Genomic DNA, 23,249 nt, shown 5'->3' with positions numbered 1-23,249 from the left:
AGTAGTTACAACTATATTTCGGTCTGTCAAAAAACACCAGAGGTGGCTGTCATATAGCACTGTATATTTTCTTACTTCTCAAATCCACTATAAAAATAAGAGCATTTAACTGTACATAGCACTAACTCGACACTGTCTTCCTTCACTCTGCGGTCGGTAGCTGGGCATTCTCAAATATTTACTTAAATTCAGCACACTGTTAATTCTCCGACACATTTGGTTGTCTTGCTACCTAATGCTTTACTAGCCTGTGCTCGGAAAACGGATACATTCTATGATGATTTGCAATAATTTGTATCTGTTGCTAGAGGTTACTTATTTGATACCTCGATTTGGTTTTAATTACTTATTTATCTTTTTTAATAAACGCTTTGGTTTAACTATTAGTTTGGGAAATGACGGAAATAAATAAATAGAGGTCCAATTCATTTTAATCTCTACACGACACTGCCCTAGAATAATGTGGCTTGTCCTTAATCTTTAAAAGGGTGACTTTAAAACTAAAATTAGAACGGGGACATCACCTTAAGCGTCATTTAAACGTATCCTCATCCTAGATTGGGTTGTTAAGATTCAACAAAAAACCGTCTAAGCAACAGTGATTAAAATGTCTAGCCACATTTAAACTTTATAATACTCTGTCTTGTGATTTATTTCAGATTTTCAAATTTCATTTTGTCTTTTACTTTTTAGGCGAACAAGGGATTAGATTTAGTCATCAATGTCGCATTTTTCATATTGCTAGAGGTTCATTCAGAGATTCTCTTCGACAGCGTCAAACAAATTAGCTTTTATATAAATAAAAAAACAGTTAATCTGTATCTTTAAATTGAAAGTCGTTGTCACTTTACGTTCGACAAACAGTCTCGAAGGAGCGCTCAGAATTTCAATCACAAAAAAGCATCACAATTTTCGAGGTACTAGAAAGAATCACCTAAAAGCTGTCGAGGGAAAGCCCTGGGCCATCACTGTGGGATTGCTGCGAGATAACACGCACCCTGGGCCGGCGGAAAGCAAGTCGTAAACAGGAGCAGGTTTTTCGTAAAATCCCTTTCATAGTTCAAGAGTTTTATCGTCAGTTGGTTACAACATCTTCATAGAATTTCGGGAGCGGACGTAAGGAAATTGTAAACGAAAAATTAACTTGACACAACTCCGTAATCCTGCCACGAAGTAGTCATGATTTCTGGTTCCAAGAAAGAAAAAACAGTTGGGATTTTCAAATTAATAACTGGTGTCTTGTATGTCCGCTCCCCGAGTGAGGTAGGTACCACCGCCCCACCGCGAAACAGTAATGCGTTCTCCCTCCTGGCTGAGCCTTTGCTCGCCCACCTGTCCTGGTGAAGCTGGAAAGGCCTCCGGGCCACCAGTAATCTTTCAATCATAAAAAAAAAAAAAAAAAAGTAATGCGTTCTGAATTTAAAGACGAGACAGCCCTTGTACTATAAAACTTAGACTTGCTTTACTGGTGCTAGGACATATTGGTGAGTCTGCACGGGTAGGTGCCTAGTTCTGCCGTGAAGCAGTAATGCGTTTCGTTTGAAGGGCAGCCGTTGTACTGCAAAAACTGAGACCTTAGAACTCATGTCTCAAAGTGGGTAGCGGCATTGACGTTATAGATGTCTATGGGCTCCGGTAACCACTACACATCAGGCGGGCCGTGAGCTCGTCCACTAACTAAAGAAACAAAAAAAAACATAGAACTCGTGTTTCAAAGCAGGTGACGGAATTTACGTTACCGATGTGTATGGACTCCTATAATCAAAACGCACTACTGCTTCACGAAAGTTATAGGCAAGGAGGTCGCATTTAAACATGCGTGCTCCCAAAATGCCCTACCACCAGTAAACAATTTTCAGTAATATTGCTCTTGCTTTTCCATATACTTAAACTGCTCAAAAACTAAATCATTGCTATCTCCTAGATTTTCACGGTTGAGCAATTCTCGTCCCTCGTAAAACGGAGTTGTATCGTACTTCATTGCCTTTATTGTGTGTCGATCTCCGACGAGTTAGTTTTGTTAGCAAATGCCGAGGGCAGTAGCCACTTAACTCGTACAACCGAAATTGTATGACACGGTGAGAGAGTTTGCAGAATTAGTACTACGTAGTTCGGTAAGATGCCGGTGTCTTTATTTTTTATGATTTTAATTTTATAATTTTAATTATTACATTTCATTCTTAAGAATGTTTGGGCTGGTTTTATTATATTCGATTTTACTTGTGATACGTTTTGTTTCTGGATGTTTGTAAATAGCAAAAAAATATATGATGTGATTTAAGTAATAATCCGTGGCAGCGTTAGTTCTGTCGTTTAGCATAAAAATTAAATGATCATCAGGCAGTGTCATCTTGAGGCGATGGGTGGCAAATAGAAAATATCTAACAAAAACCTCATACGCGTTAAATGTTATTGCATATTATTATCTTCTTATTACCAAAATGAGTCAGAGTGAGGACGCAGTCCCACGAGATGGTCGGACCAAAGTCGGTCTTGTCGGGACATCAAGCTCCACGAGGCAAAGGATCGCAGCAGATGGAGGACAATCGTACAAGAGAGTTTGATGCAGTGGGGGAGTCACAATCCTCAGTAATGAGGAGAACGATGCAAGGAGGAGGATTACCAAAATGGATGAAAGAACTCACGGCCTGTTTGGTTGCTAAGTGGTTCCCGAAGCCCATTTGCATCACTACAAGAAAGCCACCGCTAACGTTGAGACATGAAGTCTTGAATGTATAATATGCTGTCCTGCCCTTCAAACCGCAACGCATTACTGCTTCGCGGTAAAAATAGGCAGGGTCGCGTATCTACCTGCACGTAGACGGTAGGTACTTTTGGACTCACAAGACGCGCTGTATTTATGCAAACTATAATTTTTGCCAGTTTTACTTTTGTTACACGGTGTTATTCCTTTGCTGTGGAAATCATTCGTGAACACTGTGAACATTTGTTATATACGTATAAAAATAAAATAAAACGATCAGTACCTACCTGAGGTCTACGAACATCGGCGCGGTCTTTTTTTTATACCTACCTATGCTGATAGCCTTGAGAGGCTATTTCAACTTCGCTCTAATGTGTAGGTGAGCTCAGGGGGCTGAAACCGGAGTGATGCTAACACTAGCCCTAGCAAGAGTAGTGCTTCGCAGAATGTATCACCGGATCGGAAACGCGACCCACTGAGAAGATCCGGCGAGAAACTCAGTGGGCTGTGTCTGTGGGTCAATTCGCTAGCCGAGCCCTTCGTCGCAAGCGACGAGTTCGGCGAGGACGGTGACCGGTGCTTGTGGTACCTACCTAAAAGCACCGTTAATAGAACACCGGCGCGGTCGCATTGCTCGATACAAATAGGTACTTATAAATCCTTTACGAAATAAAGATTTCATGTTAATAAAACTACTGTTTCAGTTAAATCGTAACTGTCGCCATAATAAACGTTGCTTTTCATATTTATACTTACGTAAATGAAAAATCCATTCCGAACAGGAATTGCATAAAATCCGTTCTTACTGATCGCCTGTATGTATCGTAAGCTTACAAGTATATCGGGAGGACAACTTCAACTTCCTCTCCACGAGTGACTGATATACATATAAGTGATTTTTAACAAGTTTTAGACATTGAGAAAATATCCCAGGCTTCTTGGAAAATCTTCACTTTATGGTACGTAGGTATAATTTGTCAAACCAAGGCCCTGAAACTGCGATACTTTAAGAAAAATATGTTACTTGTTTGGAAACTATCAACATCTTGTACCGGATGCTCCTAAACTTATATGGTGTTCAAGTTAAGCAATTTAATTTTTTTGTAACTAAACACAGAATATAAAAAAATAATAAATCATACAAGTCTTTATTTTTATAGATATTTATGATTAAATTTTGTCAATTAGTGGTTTCTGAAAATTTACAAAGCCCTTCATTAAAAATAAAATATAGGATAGGTAATATTTTACTGCCGTCTACAGGAGCAATGAAAAAACTAATCGAAACAAAGCCATCTAGTGGCCGACGCCCGTAAACATTTTTGTCAAGTGCTTGAGTTGCTTATCTATAACTAGTTTATGTACCTATATTATCTATGTGTCGAACTACAGAAAAATGTGAATTATTTTATGTTTAAATTCGTATACCTACGAAATACCTATCTGACTCGAAGAGTTTGATTTAATAACCGAATTATTGTTTTAGCAATATGACATTTCGAGCTGCCGATGTAAATCATATAAAATATATATATAAAATACTCTTTGGAAGTTGTCAAAATGCGAATGACATCAAATCGATAAGAAGACTTATGATTTCAAAAGTCGAAGAATCTTAAGTAAGCGCTCCGTATATTCCAGTATTACGTTTTATAACAGAACGAATTCCAATATCCTTTACAGCGTGTATCAGCTGGTTCGATCACAATCTTTTGAAAACGATGTACGTACATAGAACCGAAAACAATTTGATTTTACTGTGGAACGCATTCCAATTTATATGACCCCGAGGACTGGGAGTGAAACTTCCAAGCTATTGGGATAATTGAAGGACTCGATTTTTATACGAAAACATTACTCACAAAGTTTTTTTTTTTAGTTCATTGCTTGCCGCGACCAAATATCACGGGGCCATTACTTAAAAAACTTTCAGACGTTCACGGAGACATTGTAAAATATAGAGGGCTATCTGAGAGCTTTTCGTTTGAATAACTACAATTTATTAAGATAAATATATTAAAAAAATAGGAAGATTAAAATTACTATTGACTTTTTATAGCAAGATAAGATATCTTTTGTTTGCAATTATTCTACTGATTAATATTGTTAAGATAAGGTTATTGAGTAATTTGCAATTGATTTACTGTCGCTTTCTCAAAGGCGTGTTTGGTTGACAACAAAATGTAAAGAAGGGTAAATAATTCTTACTGAAACTGGGTCTTAGATCCAGGGGTTAAGTAATTTTTTTTCGGGCTGGGGCCGAACTTCCTACGAGCTCCCCACCCCTAGGGGAGGTGTTAGATAAGCCCCAACCTTATTCTCGAATAAAATTAAGGGTGATGTTTTATTTACCATTTGTGGAATGAACTTGTTCTCTTTGGCAAGTATTAGAATTTTATAAAAACAATGTCTGTAACTATGTAGTTTTTGAAAATAAATAAAATTAAGGTAAATAAACACGATATTCAAACGTAAAAGTATTTTAAATTACTATGGTAAGCAGGTAACAAACATAAAATGAAAACAAAAAGTCGATTATAATTATGTATATTTCCATTTAATATAAAAAATTATAGATATTCACTATAATATTTACACTTAAGTAAATGGCGTACAGCTCAAGATACAATGGGCTATAAAGAAAAACAAAAATGAAAAAAAAGAATAATATGTTAAAAATATGAAACTATATTTTTTTTTGTATTAATTATTTCTTAATAATTCTTTTTCTGTTTAATACTGTAAAGCGAAGAACGCACAGGCACCTGCATATTATTCATCTCTTAAATATAAACCACTATACCTCTGAATTCAAGAATAAGGCGCTTAAAAAAACCTCCTTCGAAATCAATGTAATATGTCAATTTATAACAAATGCATTCCATTTTCAAATAAATATTGTCGATCAAAATCGATTTGACATTTACTTTTTGTCATTTACAAATGTCAACCAGGCTTAGGTTTTTTTTTACAATAAAAAAAAAGTATAACCGGAAATGTCAGTTCAGTCTAGCTGAAGTAAACATATATCGTTCTGAATTGTATACAAAATGATTTAAAAAAAACATTTATTACAATGATTTAGACTAACTTAAGAAATACCTACATTTTGTATAACATTACGCAGTTTCTGTTTTAAAAATTATAGGATAGGTACATAAAAGGTTTTAATTGATCATTACATAACTGAATTATGATATATTCCCTAATATTATATTAGAAAACATCAAAACTGATTCTGATCACAAAAATCGACCGAATTTCAAATGCCTATTTCGTTTTATTTTATTAAGTTCAGGATAATATAGTGGTTTATACTAACCATAGCTTCCCAGAAAAACGAGAGCAATACACATATTATTACACCTCACATTTAAATATACACCAGATATTTTTAATTACCAAAAATAATAAGCATAATGTGTTCCAAGTATAGATACTCAACGCATCCACAACGAAGAATTAAAAAAAAAGCATTTTCAAACAGTTCTCATTGAAAACTCAATTATTTGACCAACATTAAAATTCAAATTCAAAACTCGAACGGCGTACTCGGGTGTCCATAGTTTTCAGCAGGATTTCTGAAAACTTAAATTTTATCTACAATCTGTTAACTAATCTATATTGTCTGTTTATTCTTGGTAGTTAAAAACGAATGGTGTTTAATAAACGCTTTCATCACCAGGACACTTGACGGCAGTTTCATATTTTTTCTATCACAGACTAGAACTAGCAATAATTGCGTTTCTTCATTCAATGATTTCATATATTAAATAAATAAATATATTATTTAATTTTAATTTTTACAAATTTTGATTGTTAATTAACTCAAGCCGGCAAACGAGCACGCAGTTAGAACGAACCATTGTCGCCAACAGTCAACACAAGTGAACAAACATATTCGAGTACTTACACGTTAGGCACATTTACACAAAAATTTAATGTTACGTAATCAATCTCGAACCTACCTTTTGATTGAAAAGAACGCATCACAACGCGAGCACACCAGCAGATTCAAAAACTTCTTAATGTCATTAAGATTAATATAGTAAATTGTAAGTTTGTATTTCGATTAACGCAAATATTTGTGGACCTCGCCGTTCGACTTTTACAAACTTTTGAAGTCGTCATGGCCTAAAGGATAAGACGTCCGGTGCATACGTGTTGAGCGATGCACTGGTGTTCGAATCTCAGGCGGGTACCAATTTTTTTTTTATGAAATACGTACTCAACAAATGTTCACGTTTGATTTCCACGGTGAAGGAATAACATCGTGTAATAAAAATCAAACCCGCAAAATTATAATTTGCGTAATTACCGGTGGTAGGATGTCTTTTGTGAGTCCGCGCGGGTAGGTTACCTGCCTATTTCTGCCGTGAAGCAGTAATGCGTTTCGGTTTGAAGGGTAGGATAGCCGTTGTAACCATACTTGAGACCTTAGAACTTATATCTCAAGGTGGGTGGCGCATTTACGTTGTAGATGTCTATGGGCTCCAGTAACCCGTTTGTAGGAGGCACCGAAAATGCATGAGAAAATTCACAAGAGGTTGCATTTTATGGTTGCTAGTCGTAGGAATGTCCACGCTTTTCAAAACTTATGGACAGCCTACTCCCGTTTTCCCTTCAGGGACGATGTACTTACTGCACATGCCTGTAATTCGAACGGCGAAGCAAATATCACTTTTATTTATAATAGTTTAATGATTAAGTTCGAATACAAGATACGCTCAGCTATTGCTATCACAACCGCGACTCGTGTTACCGACACTGTCAATGGACTGCTAATAATCGTTATTACTTATGAACACATTTAGTGAACATTATCTTAGACAAATTGGACTAAAAGTCCTATATATTGTACTGTATTTAAAATTGTGTTCGAATTTACAATATTTTGTATTTTTCCCATCGAAAGCCAAATTATAATAAAAATAATATTAAATATGTAAACCATTTTATTTAAACATAACCTAAATTTTTATTCATTACCAAATGTCCTAATATGTCCCAGTCGATAACCAATTTAATTCAGATCATTTCTCTTATAAATATTTATTTTTAACAGAATTTCATTGCACAAATACAAATACTTATCCGTTTTTTCAAAAAAAAATAAACCTATACTGTATCTTTGTGTTAACAGTAAATTGTACCACACAAAAATTAACAGCCTATTGATAGTAATAAGACTGTTATTTCTTTTAAAACGAAGTAAACTATGAACACTGCTATTCGATAAACATAAAACACAAATTTTATAACCCATCCAAGCACCTAACACAATTTTACTGTAAGCTATTCGTGTACTCGCAAGTACTCCTAATAGAAGATATTACAAAAATAAAAAATACGACATTGGCAGCCCCAAAATTTTATCGGCTTGCAACACTGAACGAAAATGAAAAACCACTATTAATACCCTAAAAACGATAACAAAACTTAAATGCCGTATCCTAAAGAGATTGTACATGTTATAGATAAACGGATTTCAGGACCGTTAAAATAATACGAAAAAAAAAAAAAGGAAAAATCTATCTATGATATGTACACAAGACTATATACTAAGACTACGCCTTATACATAATATCTACAATGAACACTGTACAAAAGTTCTAACTTTTAGAACATTATTTACACAACTCGTGAACATTTATTGCCTTTTAAGTAGTTTTCATTTAATTCTTCTAGTCAATGTTAAGTTAATCTGTGGACGTGCATTCCGTTTCAGGTAAAATTGAGAAGAACAATACTTAGAAAAATAATGCATCTAAAAAATTTTAACTATTCTTTTTACCACATTCTAGTTTTTTAATACAAACTCCGACAAAGTTTAATTTCTCCCAAACAAACTGAATTTCCGATCTGAGATACAATCAAAACTATTCGTTACAAAAAGATATCCATATATTAATCAGTACATTTTAGATTTTACATGAAACTTTTATTTTACACTGTACAAGTATACACTTAAAGCCATTAAGACTCAACGGATTTTTTTAATAATTTTTGGCAGTTCCTTGTTTATTGTAACTTGACTAGTCTACAATTGAATCAAAAATTTTCAGATTGTGATGTTTAACGTTCAGTAATGGGAAGACATTTTGTAACTCAACTTTTTTTTTTCACTTCTAATAGACGCTATATTTAAAACACAAGATCACTTTGAGGTTCTATATGAGAAAAATGCTTTCAAGAGACGGAAGACATTACAATCATATTATCATTTCGTCAATCTAACAACATTTATTACATGACCACAATTAATTCACTTCACTGTCCATTCCAGATCCATTGTAACAATTCCATCGTAGATTCCATTATCATTAGGAACTTCAGATTTCAACTTCACATCATTACCAAGGTGTGTGCGGTGAGGGCGGATCGTTGCCATGAAACGTCCCTCCGCCAAAGTCTGTTCTTTGCAATATCCGTTCTGATCTCTACGGTCCACGATATTCGCCTTCTTAACTTCGTCAAACATTTCGATGGTGGCCCGCCTCTACCATACTTGGTTGGAAGTTTCATGCTTGGTTTCATTTAAGAGCCCTACAGAATGTTTCACTTCTTGAACAAGAGAAAGGTTCCATCGGGCTCTGGCTTTACTCAGTCCAGCTGTTGTACTTGAACTACTGACGTTGGAGGTGGAATGGAGATTTCATATTTGATTAGTCCAGTGCCTCGACCAGCTGAGAGCACCAAGCCACCAACTTCTTTGACGTCACTGTGAAATGAAAAATTTCATTCTATATAAGGTGCAGATCTGACACTAACGTTATGAGCAATTACGGAAAAAGTAGTTTAGTCAAAAAACATAGTTAAGGTTAAATTGGGTATCTCAGACAGTAAGTATTCCAAGCAGTGAAGATGGCGGTTTTTTTTTTATTGTCCTTGTTGGCAGACGAGCACACGGCCCACCTGATGGTGAGTGGTTACCGTCGCCCATGAACTTCAGCAATGCCAAGGGCAGAGCGAAGCCGCTGGCTACCGGTATACAAGATTATATCGTCTTTTAAGATATATCGTGATGATTAAGTATAATCGTGTGTTGATAGGGTAGCGAGTAGGGACCTGGCGTGACGCGCGTGTGCATGATGTTTGTCCCTGGTGACCAGCTGTAGATGCGGCGTGACCAAGGTACGTCTGCCTCCCCCCACCACTATCTGGTTACCGATGACTTGCCCCGAACGATTCGTCACCTGGAAAACGTTTTGTTATATACAATTTGAATAATTATGTAGGATTAAACCTCTTGTTGTTGTTTATGTTATAACAATGTAGTTTAAAAACGTATAATCGGAATAAAAAGGATAGGTATGTTCTAGATACTAAAGTTGGGTGTGTGTAGCTACAAAAATTTCGCCTGGTTTTCACTGATACTATTGATCTTATGGTCCTGATTTTAAGTTATAATCTTTACTGACTATGACGACGTAAAACGTAGATGTCAAGACAGCTTTTCTACTATAAGCACGATCTCAATATAAACTGAACTACGATGTGCAATAATGAAATAACAGGTAGATATACCATGACTGTCGTCAAGAGTAACGGTCTATAAGGTTACTTTTTTAAATTCACATTGAAGGAGTATGCAGCCTAAAACATAATATTCGCACATACGATGCTATAACATAACTTATGCAAATTATGTAATTTTTCAGGAGAAGTGTTAGAAAATTCAATATCTTATTACAATTTTATAGTTCTTCGCGACTAAAGAAATAAAATGATAATATTTAAACTACAACTTTAAATTTCATCAGTAAAAGGAGTTTCATCTCATTAATAACTATTCAAAAATGGATTTTCTCAAATTCATTTTAGTTTTAACAAAAATCGCATAAAATATATTATAGCTCTGTACATGTGAATATAGTAATAAAATATATACACTTTAGGACCGCGGAAGTAGCTTCTTCGAGGCAGAATTAGGCAGGACAAGCCCAGGCAGCCACACAAGACGGTCAGCAACTGCAATCTTATTTAAAATTTTGCTTTTTTCATTTCTATACATATCACATAGTTCATTCTTCAGCCCTAGTAACTAGTTACTACTACTGCTAATGCAAATAGTACAATCAACATCAATTTCTGCTAATTGTAAATGTACTTGAGACTTTAGAACTTATATCTCAAAGTGGGTGGCGCATTTACGTTGTAGATGTCTATGGGCTCCAGTAACCACTTAGCACCAGGTGGGCTGTGAGCTCGTCCACCCATCTAAGCAATAAAAAAATAAAAATAAAAACGCAATACTCACAACTTGTATGTGTGTTGGTTGTGTGTGATCCTGGTCTAGTTCTAAAGCATTTTGATGTTGAACTTGCTGTTGGTGTTGTTGTTGTTGTTGCTGCTGAACTTGTTGGGCAGCTTGTTGTGCTGCTTGTTGGGCGGCTTGTTGCGCTGCTTGCTGGGCTTCCTGTTGCGCTTGCTGATTAGCTTGTTGTTGACTCTGATAAAACATATTATATTATTATAAATTATGATCTAACGGTCTAACTTTAAGCTTAGACCTTTAAATTTTAAACTTAGACTGAAGAAATTAAATTTACTACTGTAATAAAATTGATGACATTTAATGTAATATAATCCACAACTCGAACCCCTTGGAACACATCTAATTATGGCTATATAACAGATTGAAGATAAATATAGAAATAAAAAAAAAAACGGTCTAACTGACTGTTTACTGTAAAATCTGGGGGAAAAATGGCTCGATCAATAACTGTATAACTATAGATATAGTGCCCTGACTTTATAGTCTAGTCGACAAGTTAAAAATGGTGTTAATTCGACATACTACTGCTAAAATTATGTGGTTTAGCTCATTCGATTCGGAATAATGTCTAGACCATTGTGCTAAAAAATTGAATTAGCACATAAAAAATTCCAAAAGTTATTAACAATTAAACACCTTCAAAAAATAGCGTTTCATTTATGGCTTATTGTCCGTAAACTATAAACATTTTCGAAATTTGAAAAAAAGATCCTTAAAGAGGAGGAAATTTAGTAAAAAAAAGTTCCAACTCCCGGAACTGTAGCTCCATTATTTATAATTTTAATTTAACGCTGAAAATAGCCCGCCGCGCGCCATTGTTAGGTTGCGCGCACGGCCTCGAAAGCGAGTACGTCACTTAAAAAATTTTTTTTCAAGTACTTAAAGTTAATTGAAAAATCTAAAAAAATTATTGCATAATCTAAACACTTTAGAAAATTTATTCCCGTTGGAAATTTTTATAAAAACATATTTTTCAATATTCTAGACGATTGTTAATTAAGAAAAAATATTTCCAATTTCCATCATCCTTCTAAACTAAAAAAAATGTTTAAATAATTACCTTAAAATTATTTCGCTTCGTGGACCTCTTCTTATAAATATATTAAACAAGATTGCGTCGTCTAAGTTATGAAATTGTTAATATTTTGTTAATAATAATTTTTTTAAGTTAACAAAAAAGAAAAAGAACAATTATGTTGTAAAGATATTTTTTTTCTTTATTTATTATTATATTTTCGTTTTTATTATATATTTTATTATATAGTATATATTTTATTAAAAGATGTCTTTTATTGACATAAAAACGAAAATATAATAGTAAATAAAGAAAAAATAAATCTTTACAACATAATTGTGCTTTTTCTTTTTTGTTAACTTAAAAAAAATATTATTAACAAAATATTAACAATTTCATAACTTAGACGTCGCAATCTTGTTTAATATATTTATAAGAAGAGGTCCACGAAGCGAAATAATTTTAAGGTAATTATTTAAACATTTTTTTTAGTTTAGAAGGATGATGGAAATTGGAAATTTTTTTCTTAATTAACAATCGTCTAGAATATTGAAAAATATGTTTTTATAAAAAATTCCAACGGGAATAAATTTTCTAAAGTGTTTAGATTATGCAATAATTTTTTTAGATTTTTCAATTAACTTTAAGTACTTGAAAAAAAATTTTTTAAGTGACGTACTCGCTTTCGAGGCCGTGCGCGCAACCTAACAATGGCGCGCGGCGGGCTATTTTCAGCGTTAAATTAAAATTATAAATAATGGAGCTACAGTTCCGGGAGTTGGAACTTTTTTTTACTAAATTTCCTCCTCTTTAAGGATCTTTTTTTCAAATTTCGAAAATGTTTATAGTTTACGGACAATAAGCCATAAATGAAACGCTATTTTTTGAAGGTGTTTAATTGTTAATAACTTTTGGAATTTTTTATGTGCTAATTCAATTTTTTAGCACAATGGTCTAGACATTATTCCGAATCGAATGAGCTAAACCACATAATTTTAGCAGTAGTATGTCGAATTAACACCATTTTTAACTTGTCGACTAGACTATTATAACTCAGTCCTGAAGGACTTATAAATTATATATATATTGTATATAGCTATTATTGAAATAATAGCTAGTCTGATTTTACAATTTATAAGCTACGAATCTAGCAGAGCGTTGAAATGTTTAGGCAAAACCAACATCAACACGAATATGTGTACTGTCCGAATCCCACCTAGTGATATCAGGATAGGTGGCCTATTTCTTGTTAAGAAAATACAATACAAACCGATCTAGAAGGCAGGTCCATGTGTTGCCTCTGATGTAACATCAGATGGTTCTTCTGGAAGAAAGCCTTCCCGCACTGGCCACAAACGTGCGTCCTCAACGTACAGCTGCCTTCTGGATGCCTGACGTAATAATAGCAAACTTTTATAAGCATATTGACACACTAACACCGTCACTGAATACGATTTGTTATTTCATTTTAAATTGAATATGCAATTTCGAAAAGGGCACATCTCTGAAAATGTAAAATTTTCAGGAAATGAAAAAAATTGATTATTATCTAAAGCAGTGTAAAAATTAAAATCTTAACTTTTGAGATATATTTTAGTGTTAATTCGCAATTGAAAATTACTGGAATTATTATAAAATGGGTGTTGGTAAGCCTCAAAACTACGTGTATATGAAAAAACGTATTTGACAAAATATTCGACATGTGTCGTTTTCGAAATTGCATATTTAATTATAGTCTAAGTTGCCCATAGAGCTGTACACTAGCTACGGAAGGCCCTAGTACTAATTTATGACACGAGGAATAGTTAGGGAATAGAATCGAGTGTATGTTCACCTCCTCTGATGCGCCAGCAAGCCGTGTTTAGCTGCGAAGCCTTTACTGCAATCGTTGCAGAAGTGTATCTTCGGCCGCGGAGTGGTTACCGGATGATTCTGAAAGAAAGAAGTTCCGAAACACAAGTGAGATCCAATTACTGTTTTCAAATTACAATTCGTAAGCGTGACGTTTTGAAACTCTTCTCGGAATTATTATTTTAATACGAGTATATTTTGATGATTCTCACCGTTGTAATGACTTGCGTGTGTACAACATTACTGGGATTTGTTGTCGATATTAAATGGATCGGTTGACCTGAAACAATATGATCAAAATTATTATGTTTAATTTAGCTCAACACATATATTACAAATCTACAATTATACTGCGATATAAACAAATTATTATAAATTTAAAATAAGTGTTGTCTGAAGTCGAAATTAGATTGATCAGTAAGCTAACTTTTTACCGAACTCAATAACACGATGTCTGTTATTTTTGTGTATTTCATTACATTGTTATCCGATTCTGAGCCATGTTAAAAATATGAAATTTCTTCCTTTTCAAGTTATTGATTTAAAATTATTAATAAACTAGCTGTACCCGTCCGCTTTGCTGGGCCTTTAAAATTAACATTATTATTTGTCGACCCCACAAAGATTCTCATCATTAACGCCCCCGCAACTGGTGTAGTCCAACACTCATATAAATACTAGTCTATCCATCAAGTACATGTATTTTATACATTAATACCGAGTTTCAAGTCAATCGGATGCACGGCTCAGTAGTTATAACGGACAAGGTGGGTGGCGCATTTACGTTGTGGATGTCTATGGGCTCCAGTAACCACTTAACATCAGGTGGGCTGTGAGCTCGTCCAGCCATCTAGGTAATAAAAAAAATAAAAAAATAAAAAAACATCCGTAAAAGCCACTATAGATTTTTATATTAGTATAGATTTGCACAAGTCTTGCGGGCAAAGGTTCAGCAATGTCCCTGACGTCACAGATGCGTGTGAGCGTCGGTGAGCAGTACGGATACTATGCGGGTGGGCTACTGACTGTGCGTGTTCTGCTGCGCGGCGGCGACGATGCCGGGCTGCAGCGAGGCGGTGAGCGCGCACAGGTCCGTCACGCACACGCGGTCCCCGGCGTGCAGACGCACGTGCAGCGACAGCGCCTCCTGGAACAGCCGCAACGATCACGTCTCGCTCTCCTCACTCTGCTCTACTCTTAGATTATAATCACTACATAGTATAAAACAAACTCGCTTTCTCTGTCCCTATGTAAGCTTAAATCTTTAAAACTACGCTACTTTCACTGGTGGTAGAACCTCTTGTGAGTCCGCACGGGTAGGTACCACCGCCCTGCCTATTTTCTGCCGTGAAGCAGTAATGCGTTTCGGTTTGAAGGGTGGGGTAGCCGTTGTAACTATACTGAGACCTTAGAATCAAGGTGGGTGGCGCATTTACATTGTAGATGTCTATGGGCTCCAGTAACCACTTAACACCGGGTGGGCTGTGAGCCCGTCCAACAATCTAAGCAATAAAAAAAAAAAAAAAACGCAACGGATTTTGATGCGTTTTTTTTTTTTTATAGATAGAGTGATTGAAGAGGAAGTTCTATATGTATAATAACATCCATTAAATAGTGGAGAAATAAATAATTAAATTCAAGTAAATTCACAAGTGAAAGATCCAACTTTCTGTAGTGACAAAATACCGTCAGATTTGAATCGGTAATAACTATGAGACTAATAACACGTAGATAATGGTTGAGCATTTAACAGGTAACATTTCTGTACATGTTTCTCATACTGTCAGTTAAAAACACTAATTACTAGAAATTCGAAAATTCTAGCTTCAAGCTGCTGAATGTGAAATGTTCTGGTTCCGAATTAGCTTGTATAATTTATAATTAAGGTGGCATGGAAACGCCTTTATCCGTTACTTATAAATCCACAATAAGTTTATTAAGAGATTCATATGCTAATCTATAAATAAATTAAATTTTTCGTGTCATCTGAATACACACAATAAAATCTAAGAATCTGCCTGTAAAATATTTATGTAAATATTGAAAAGTTAAACCACATTCAAAGTTTGATTTTACCTTTGTGTTGAAGCAGGACCCGCATTCAGGACAGCCGTATCCGGGAGACGCTTTCTCCGCGACGAGGTGCCCATCGGTGCCGATCACCTATAAAATGAAACATTAATATACAAACAGAAAATACGACAGTTGCAACACATATTATAGTCTTTTCTCATTCATTTGGCCAATTTAGTGGTTGAACCGAATCGTATTTAGGTCTTAACAGTTGTGTTGATTAAACATTGGATATTTGGTACTATTTAAATCATTTCACAAATTATAAGAATGATAATATTAAGACACTTTATTTATTCTACTGTGGTGAAAAATTCAGTTCAACATTATTACGTGGATTCATATTTTAGTATTATCAATGATTCGCTTACTTGAACAATCTGTGGTTTGAAATCATCTTGCTCTATAACTATAGTCTGTGGCTGCTGCTGTTGCACTTGTCTTTGTTGCTGTTGTTGTTGCTGCTGCTGCTGTTGTTGTTGTTGCTGTTGCTGCTGTTGTTGCTGCTGCTGTTGTTGTTGTTGTTGTTGTTGCTGCTGCTGCTGTTGCTGCTGCTGCTGTTGTTGCTGCTGCTGCTGCTATTGGGAAGTAAACCAAATGTTGTGTCACTACTGTCAAATAATACCATTTCTAGTTGTAGTGTAGTCTGATCTATTTTTTTAAACATATAGCTATTAGTGTCATTTTATATCTTAATTAATTAAATATCTCAAACTACATATCTTCATTTTAGATGATTTCTTTGATAGTAACAAAATTATATAATAATTTTTATTCTTTATCACTACCGCAAAGTATTTCATCCTGATTTTCTGTATGCGATTATTTTCCCTACACGCTCTTGAATTTAATTATTAATTTCTTCAGCCCCAGAAATCCTTCATTATAAGCAGTATAAATACACTAATTCTATCAAGACCTCTCACTCCAATGCCCAATAAATGGCAATTTTTTTTATCAATCAAACACAACAGGTAACTCTATGTTTGCATGAACGAATAGTCCATTTGGACTTCATACATTGATTGATTGGTTGGTTGATTCATTGAACAAATCATATAAAGTAAAAAATATGGTGTACCTGTACAATTTGTGGTTTAAAATCGTCTTGTTTGATGACCGTCGTTTGTTGTTGTTGCGATGGCGTTGACGTGGATAAACAATGCCTCGACATCTTACAGTGCTGATACAGATCGGTTTTACTCTTGAACGCCTCGCCGCATTCTATGCACGCGACTACTCCTTCTCCAGTGTGTATTCTATAAGAGTGAAGTGAGTTATTTTCTTACCAAAAATTCCCCTAGCATGAATCTTCAATACTGGTTATAATGTGTAAAAGGTCTTTTACCACAACACTGTCGCACACAACGGCCGTCTGGTGTAGTGGTAAGTGACACGGTCACTACACAAGGGGGTCGCGGGTTCGAATCCCGCCAAGGGAAGATATTTGTATGATAAATATAAATGTCTTTTCCAGGGTTATGGATGTATATTAAATATATGTATATGTATAATAAAAATCTTACATTTATTTCCGTTATCTGGTACCTGTAACACAAGTTCTTTACGAACTTATCACGGGACCAGTTAACGTGGCGTGATTGTTAGTAAATATTTATTTATTTATATTTATTTACTGTCATGTATTCTGGTTCGAAAAGTGGGATAGCAAAAATACAATTGATAATTTTTTTTTAGAGATTAGATTGGAGATGGATTTGGTAAGGATGGGAAGTGTTCACGGCCGCATTGTCAAGTGGTTACTGGGGCCCATAGCCATGAGGTCGTCTCAATAGTGTTGTAGCGCTGCTGCTCCAGCTTTTTCTAATGAAATACGTACTTGGCAAATGTTCACTTCCACGATAAAGGAATAACATCGTGTAGTAAAAACCCTTCACTCTGGAATGCATGACTGAGAAACAAGTCCACAGTAGAAGATAACTAACTTCAAGTGCGCGACAAGCGTCCGTTTCTGCAGGAACTCCTTCCCGCAGACGGGGCAGGCGTGCGGCACGCGGCCGTGCACGCGCCCGTGGTTCACCAGCTGGAACTTGCGGGCGAACGCGGCCCCGCAGTCGCCGCACACGAACGGCGACAGCGACCCGTGGAACCGGCTGTGCATCACTAGGTGCTCCTGGAAGGAAACAACACCACGTCTATATATTGCTGTTTTTTTTTCCTACCTAAGCTGATAGTCTTGAGAGGCTATATCAGCGTCACCTTAACTAGTAGGCGAGCTCACGGGGCTCAAACCTGATGACGTTGCTAACACGAACCCTAGCAAGTGCGCGTGATTCGCAGAATCTACCACCGGATCGGAAACGCGACCCACTGAGAAGATCCGGCGAGAAACTCAGTAGGCTGTGTCTGTGGGTTAATTCGCGACGAGGAATAATGTCAGAAAGCAATCTCTGAGCTCTATAGAAAACTCATAATGCACCAACAATAATATTCAATCAGTCACCAAAACAAAAAAGTAACTATGAGTTAGTGAAGCTGATCCTTTGTTTACTTCATTTGTGGAATCTGCTATGACTTTATAAAAATCACTAAATCAATACTAGTTTTTCATATCTATTCAAACACATATTACAAAGGGTGAGGTTTTATGTGTCTTGTCTCTCAGTTGATCTATAGTTAGATTTCTGAAATATTTTTATAGTTTCAAGCAAACGCAGTCAAAGGCATATTTCACCATCTGGATGAAAAAATGATAACCGTTATATTTTTTTGGTAGTGGATATGTATGGTAAATATGTACTTACCTTGTGAGCAAAGCTCTCTCCACATTCAGTACAAACATAGGGTCGTTCTCCGGCATGATACTTGCTATGCGTCACCAGATGCCGTTTCAAAGGAAATCCTCGCCCACATTCACCACATACAAATGGACGATCTCGACTGTGTACCTTTTAAGGGATACAATTAATGAAATATCCATATACCCAATTTACATGAATACTTTTTATTGAGCAAATTTCCTTTTAAAGGATATTGACGCTTGAAAGGCAAACATGACTAAGCGACAATAACTGCTTTGTACATTAATGATAGGCAATAACCATATTCGATGCGCAAAAAAAATATATTTCTAGGTCTATCAAAATAATTTCAATCCTACAGCTACTAGCTAGATTCTACTACGGCTAGATTCGTTAAAATAAATTTTGTTTTCAGGTATTTCAACTTTAAATTAGTCTACTGTAAAGTTCAAGCATTGTCACTTAGTCACGTTTGCCTTTCAAGCGTCGATATAATTAATGAAATATCCATATACCCAATTTACATGTCTACTTTTTATTGAACAATTTTAGCAATTTTTTAAACTGTACTCACCCTAGAATGTGTTACAAGATGATGTTTAAGTGTAAAGGCCATTTTGCACTCATGACATCTGTAAGGTCGGTCAGCTGAATGCAGCAACAAATGTGTGTTCAAACAATGCTTTCTTGCAAATGCTTTGCCACAATGAGCGCACACATGAGGTCTTTCACCTAGGTAACAATTAAATTCGTTCTTAATTTTCTGCTCTTTAAGAATTATTAATTAGAAATAAAAATGTCAATGATCACTAATCTTTGTTATACATATTAAGAAATGTTCACCATTGTATGTATTCATGGCAATATAATACTTCTTTATATTATTCTTCACATTATGATACTTCTTCATTTAATTAGTGAATAAGGGTTAGCAAAAATTCATAAATCTTAAGACAATCATTAAGTTTTATGGGTATTGTATAATTTTAACCTTGTTACAAGTCATTTTGATAAAGGAACACCGTAAATTATAATTATTTTTATACCCAAATTATTAAAAATATTCATTACTATCTATGTGACCACTTTAGTTATAAGAAACATTTTAGATTTGTGTTAACAGTTGTAGTCTAGTGCCGTTTTTTGTTAATAGTCCAGTGCCTAAAACTACAAAATAATGCAATTTTGTAAAGATAGATAGAACCTTATCCATTTTAGATCTAACAAAATACTTCTACTGTATACTTTTTAACAAATCATAAAATGACATTGCTCTTCTTACAAATTTTACAACATATTTACTGACCGGTGTGAACCCTTGCATGTGTTGTGAGATGGTGTTTCAACAAGAATGATTTTCCACATTCGTCACATGAATATGGCCTCTCTTTAACAGCAGGAGGTGGTGCTGTTGTCGTCATTATTGTATTTGCATTGATCATCTCTGTCTGTGAGTATACAGCCTGAAAAGAAACATTATTACTTGATAACTTAAATTCAATAATGATCGAAATATCTGAAGATATTTATTAGTACTCATTTCACTGAGTTTCGCATCGGATCTACTCAGTGAGCTACGATTCCTGAGCAAAGCACTGAACTTACTAGGTCTAGTGTTAGCAAATTCTCTCAGTTCTCTCAGTTGAGCCTGTGAGCTCACCTACCCTTCCGCACATAGTTGTAGCACCTTAGTCTACCAACGGTTAGATAGGGATAACAATAAAATAAGAAGACATTCATATGGTGACTACAATTATATATCGTGAACATCAAAGCTTCCTAAGAAATAATTACAGGGAAGTCTGATCTTTGATCAACGAGATAAACAATAAATAACTAATCACTGGGAACAAATCACACACTGTCATCCAGCCCCAAATTACGATTGCCTGTATTATGGGTACCTGAGGCTGACATATATACTTCTATATGCTTAAATATATTTTCATATATAAATAATAGCTAGAGCCGCTAATTACTGCACAACTGAGTCAGTCAGATAAACGGATACTTGACTTTTTTTTTCCTACTTAAGCTGGTAGCCTTGAGAGGCTATTCCAGCGTAACCCTAACTAGTGGATGAGCTCACGGGGCTCAAACCTGGTGACGTTGCTAACACGAACCCTAGCAAGAGCCGTGCTTCGCAGAATCTACCACCGGATCGGAATCGCGACCCACTGAGAAGATCCGGCGAGAAACTCAGTGGGCTGTGTCTGAGAGTTAATGTACTCGTCGAGCCCTTCGTCGCGAGCGACGGGTTCGACGAGAACGGTGACCGGTGCTTGAAGTACCTAGAAGCACCGTTAGTAGATCGGAAGGATCCGAGATGACGTGTTTTGGGCGACGTCGACTGCTTTCCATTCTGTCCGCAGGATCGGGAATACTTGACTGGTTACTGTTGCTATCTATAGAAATAAAAATTCTTACTTTAGGTGAACTATTAGTAGTTCCAGGTTCCTGCTTCGTATGTAACAGATGATGTTGTTGTACTGTTGTTGTTTGTATTGTTTCTGCTTGACCCTGTTGATTGTTCGCTTCGGTTAAACTCTTCAAGCCACCATTAAGTATTGTATGGTTTAACTGTGATGCATCAATGACAGGAGTCGCTATTCCTTGAGCTTGCAGTGCCCTTTTCATTAGAATTTCATTGCACTCTTCTGCCGTCAGTTGTAGTGGTCCAAGGGGAGTCATAAACGACTTTGATGTTAAATTTGTTGCTGCAATTTATAATTTATTTTATTGATTTGGTTCACATAAGTTTATTGTTATTAAATATTAACATGAAACCTAACAATATTGGTCAAATTAACCTTTTTTTTATATTTTACATGTTATAAAATTGTTATGAAACTATAAGAAAATTGACAGAACATGCTTTTAATATTTTCTTCACTTTTTAGTTTTAGTTTATTTTTCTCTTTTCTAAGAAAAAAACTAATATCTGCATTAATAAAATCAGTATTTTGTTATTAGGAGTCAATTTAACTGAGTGCAGTATGAATAGATAAATAAGAACTGTCAGTAGATTTTGTATTAAATACTTACAGAGAACTTTATTTATCTAATTTAAGCTTAAAATTAAAATTTAATTTGAATTTAAGCAATTAATGCTAAATAAGCAAAAAGCTGACTAGTAAGCGATTGTAAGCCTTAAAACAGTTAATAATACCCACTATGTATTGTCGCTGTTTGGTTTTGTTGTGAAACCCTGTTTATAGTATGGGTTGGAGCTTCATTCAGAACAAACATAGCTCTCCTGGCCGTCACCGGAGCTCCTGCTGTGACAACCCTTGTGACTTGAGCCCCCGAGTTGGATACTGCCACAGCAACAGCACCCACTTTATCTTGGACTTGCGGTGTCTTGTGAGACATAACAGTGAGTGTTGTCTCTGGAGACACCTGAAATGTTTTATTTATTGTTGATTATTTGTTTTTATTTATAAAATGATTTTAAGTCTTTACTGAAATGAAACCTATTTTGAAACAAAATAGCACATATAAGTACACAATTTCATAATAGCTTTTTTTTGTTGCTAAATATTAAAATAACTAGAAAATTTACTTCAAGTGAAAGCTGATTGTTGTTAATTTCATTCAATCTTGCTTATGGTTAAAACTTTGAGAGGATGCACTTTGAAATTAAAGTGCACAATAAATGTTTACTCTAAAGTGCTTCAGTTATTTAATTTATTTTATTTAGACCTTACCGTACTCCCAAGCGAATAACTGAGGCTGCTCGGAGTTTCGACATCGCCCTTGGTAAGGTCCGCGGAACTCGTAAAGCCCCAAGAATAACCGAAACCCGAAACATTGTTCGGTGTTGGCATACACATTTTCACCACAATATAAACTTCACTACATAGAAATGTAAACGCACTAACACAGATTCACTATTTGATAGTAAACAGTCCTCATGACAGTTTTATCATTGCGAACATGTATGTACGACCTCACAACCACACACGCAAAACGCACTCATTGACAGCGACGCCGAATATCAAGCGAAAACAACACTAATTTACAACTTGTGATGGTGTTCTGTGTAAATAACGATGAATCTTAACTTTAGACGACATCTAAATTAGTTTAATCAACCCAATATAAAAGGCGGCCCAGAACAACGACGCTTCAACGAACATTGACACGCACATTATTTACAATAAATAGTACGTTATTAGAAGTCATATATGCATTTATAAGCTTCATAATTACATATAAAATAAAAAACACTTTCGTATGTCAAAAAAAATTGGAGAAAATCCAGATTTTTATGAAAACAATTAATTTATCGCACACACAAAAAACCTGACGCCATTTTATTATTTATGGTCATTTGAAAACTGAAGCATAAACTTTTAAATTTCTAGTTTTTTTTTTGTCAAAGACAAACTTTATAAAATTCTTGAAATTAGTTTATTTTTTAAGCCCTATAACTAATCAATCAAAGCTGTAGTTTCACTAAAAGATTTTTGGTATTATGAATAAATGTACTTCTCTGCATACTGTTCTACTTTTGAATTAATTTCTATTTAAATTGGCTGAATTTTTCATCCTAAACGCTTTAGA

At 35.1% G+C, this 23,249-nt stretch overlaps 1 protein-coding gene across 2 annotated transcripts; it reads right to left on the bottom strand.

Moving 5' to 3' along the window:
- Positions 1-5,235: 5,235 nt before the first annotated feature.
- Positions 5,236-23,023, bottom strand: LOC101736754 (zinc finger protein 615). 2 transcript variants are annotated; one of them, XM_038012444.2, is made up of 17 exons: positions 22,391-23,023; positions 21,857-22,082; positions 21,111-21,400; positions 19,990-20,146; positions 19,258-19,415; positions 18,687-18,830; positions 17,868-18,055; positions 17,003-17,180; positions 16,293-16,496; positions 15,925-16,011; positions 14,875-14,995; positions 14,061-14,128; positions 13,832-13,929; positions 13,268-13,388; positions 10,965-11,156; positions 9,773-9,900; positions 5,236-9,425 (listed from the first exon to the last, which is right to left on the bottom strand). In XM_038012444.2, the coding sequence occupies exons 1-17, from the start codon at positions 22,514-22,516 to the stop codon at positions 9,308-9,310; spliced, it is 2,604 nt and encodes an 867-aa protein (XP_037868372.1). In that variant the 5' UTR covers positions 22,517-23,023; the 3' UTR covers positions 5,236-9,307. The 2 variants fall into 2 exon arrangements, with proteins under 2 accessions (XP_037868372.1, XP_037868371.1); XM_038012443.2 differs by having other exon boundaries at positions 16,293-16,499; positions 22,391-23,022.
- Between the last annotated feature and the right edge of the window lie 226 nt (positions 23,024-23,249).

Source organism: Bombyx mori, chromosome 8, assembly GCF_030269925.1.
Source record: "Bombyx mori chromosome 8, ASM3026992v2".
NCBI lineage: Eukaryota > Metazoa > Arthropoda > Insecta > Lepidoptera > Bombycidae > Bombyx > Bombyx mori.
This window is presented reverse-complemented; position numbering and strand designations above follow the sequence as displayed.

Coding starts and splice junctions, on each gene's coding strand:
- LOC101736754 (XM_038012443.2), bottom strand. CDS start 22,516: ATGTGTATGCCAACACCGAACAATGTTTCGGGTTTCGGTTATTCTTGG. Junction 22,083..22,390: donor GTTATTCGCTTGGGAGTACG/GTAAGGTCTAAA, acceptor AAAACATTTCAG/GTGTCTCCAGAGACAACACT. Junction 16,012..16,292: donor TCAAACCACAGATTGTTCAA/GTAAGCGAATCA, acceptor TTCATTTTATAG/GTGATCGGCACCGATGGGCA.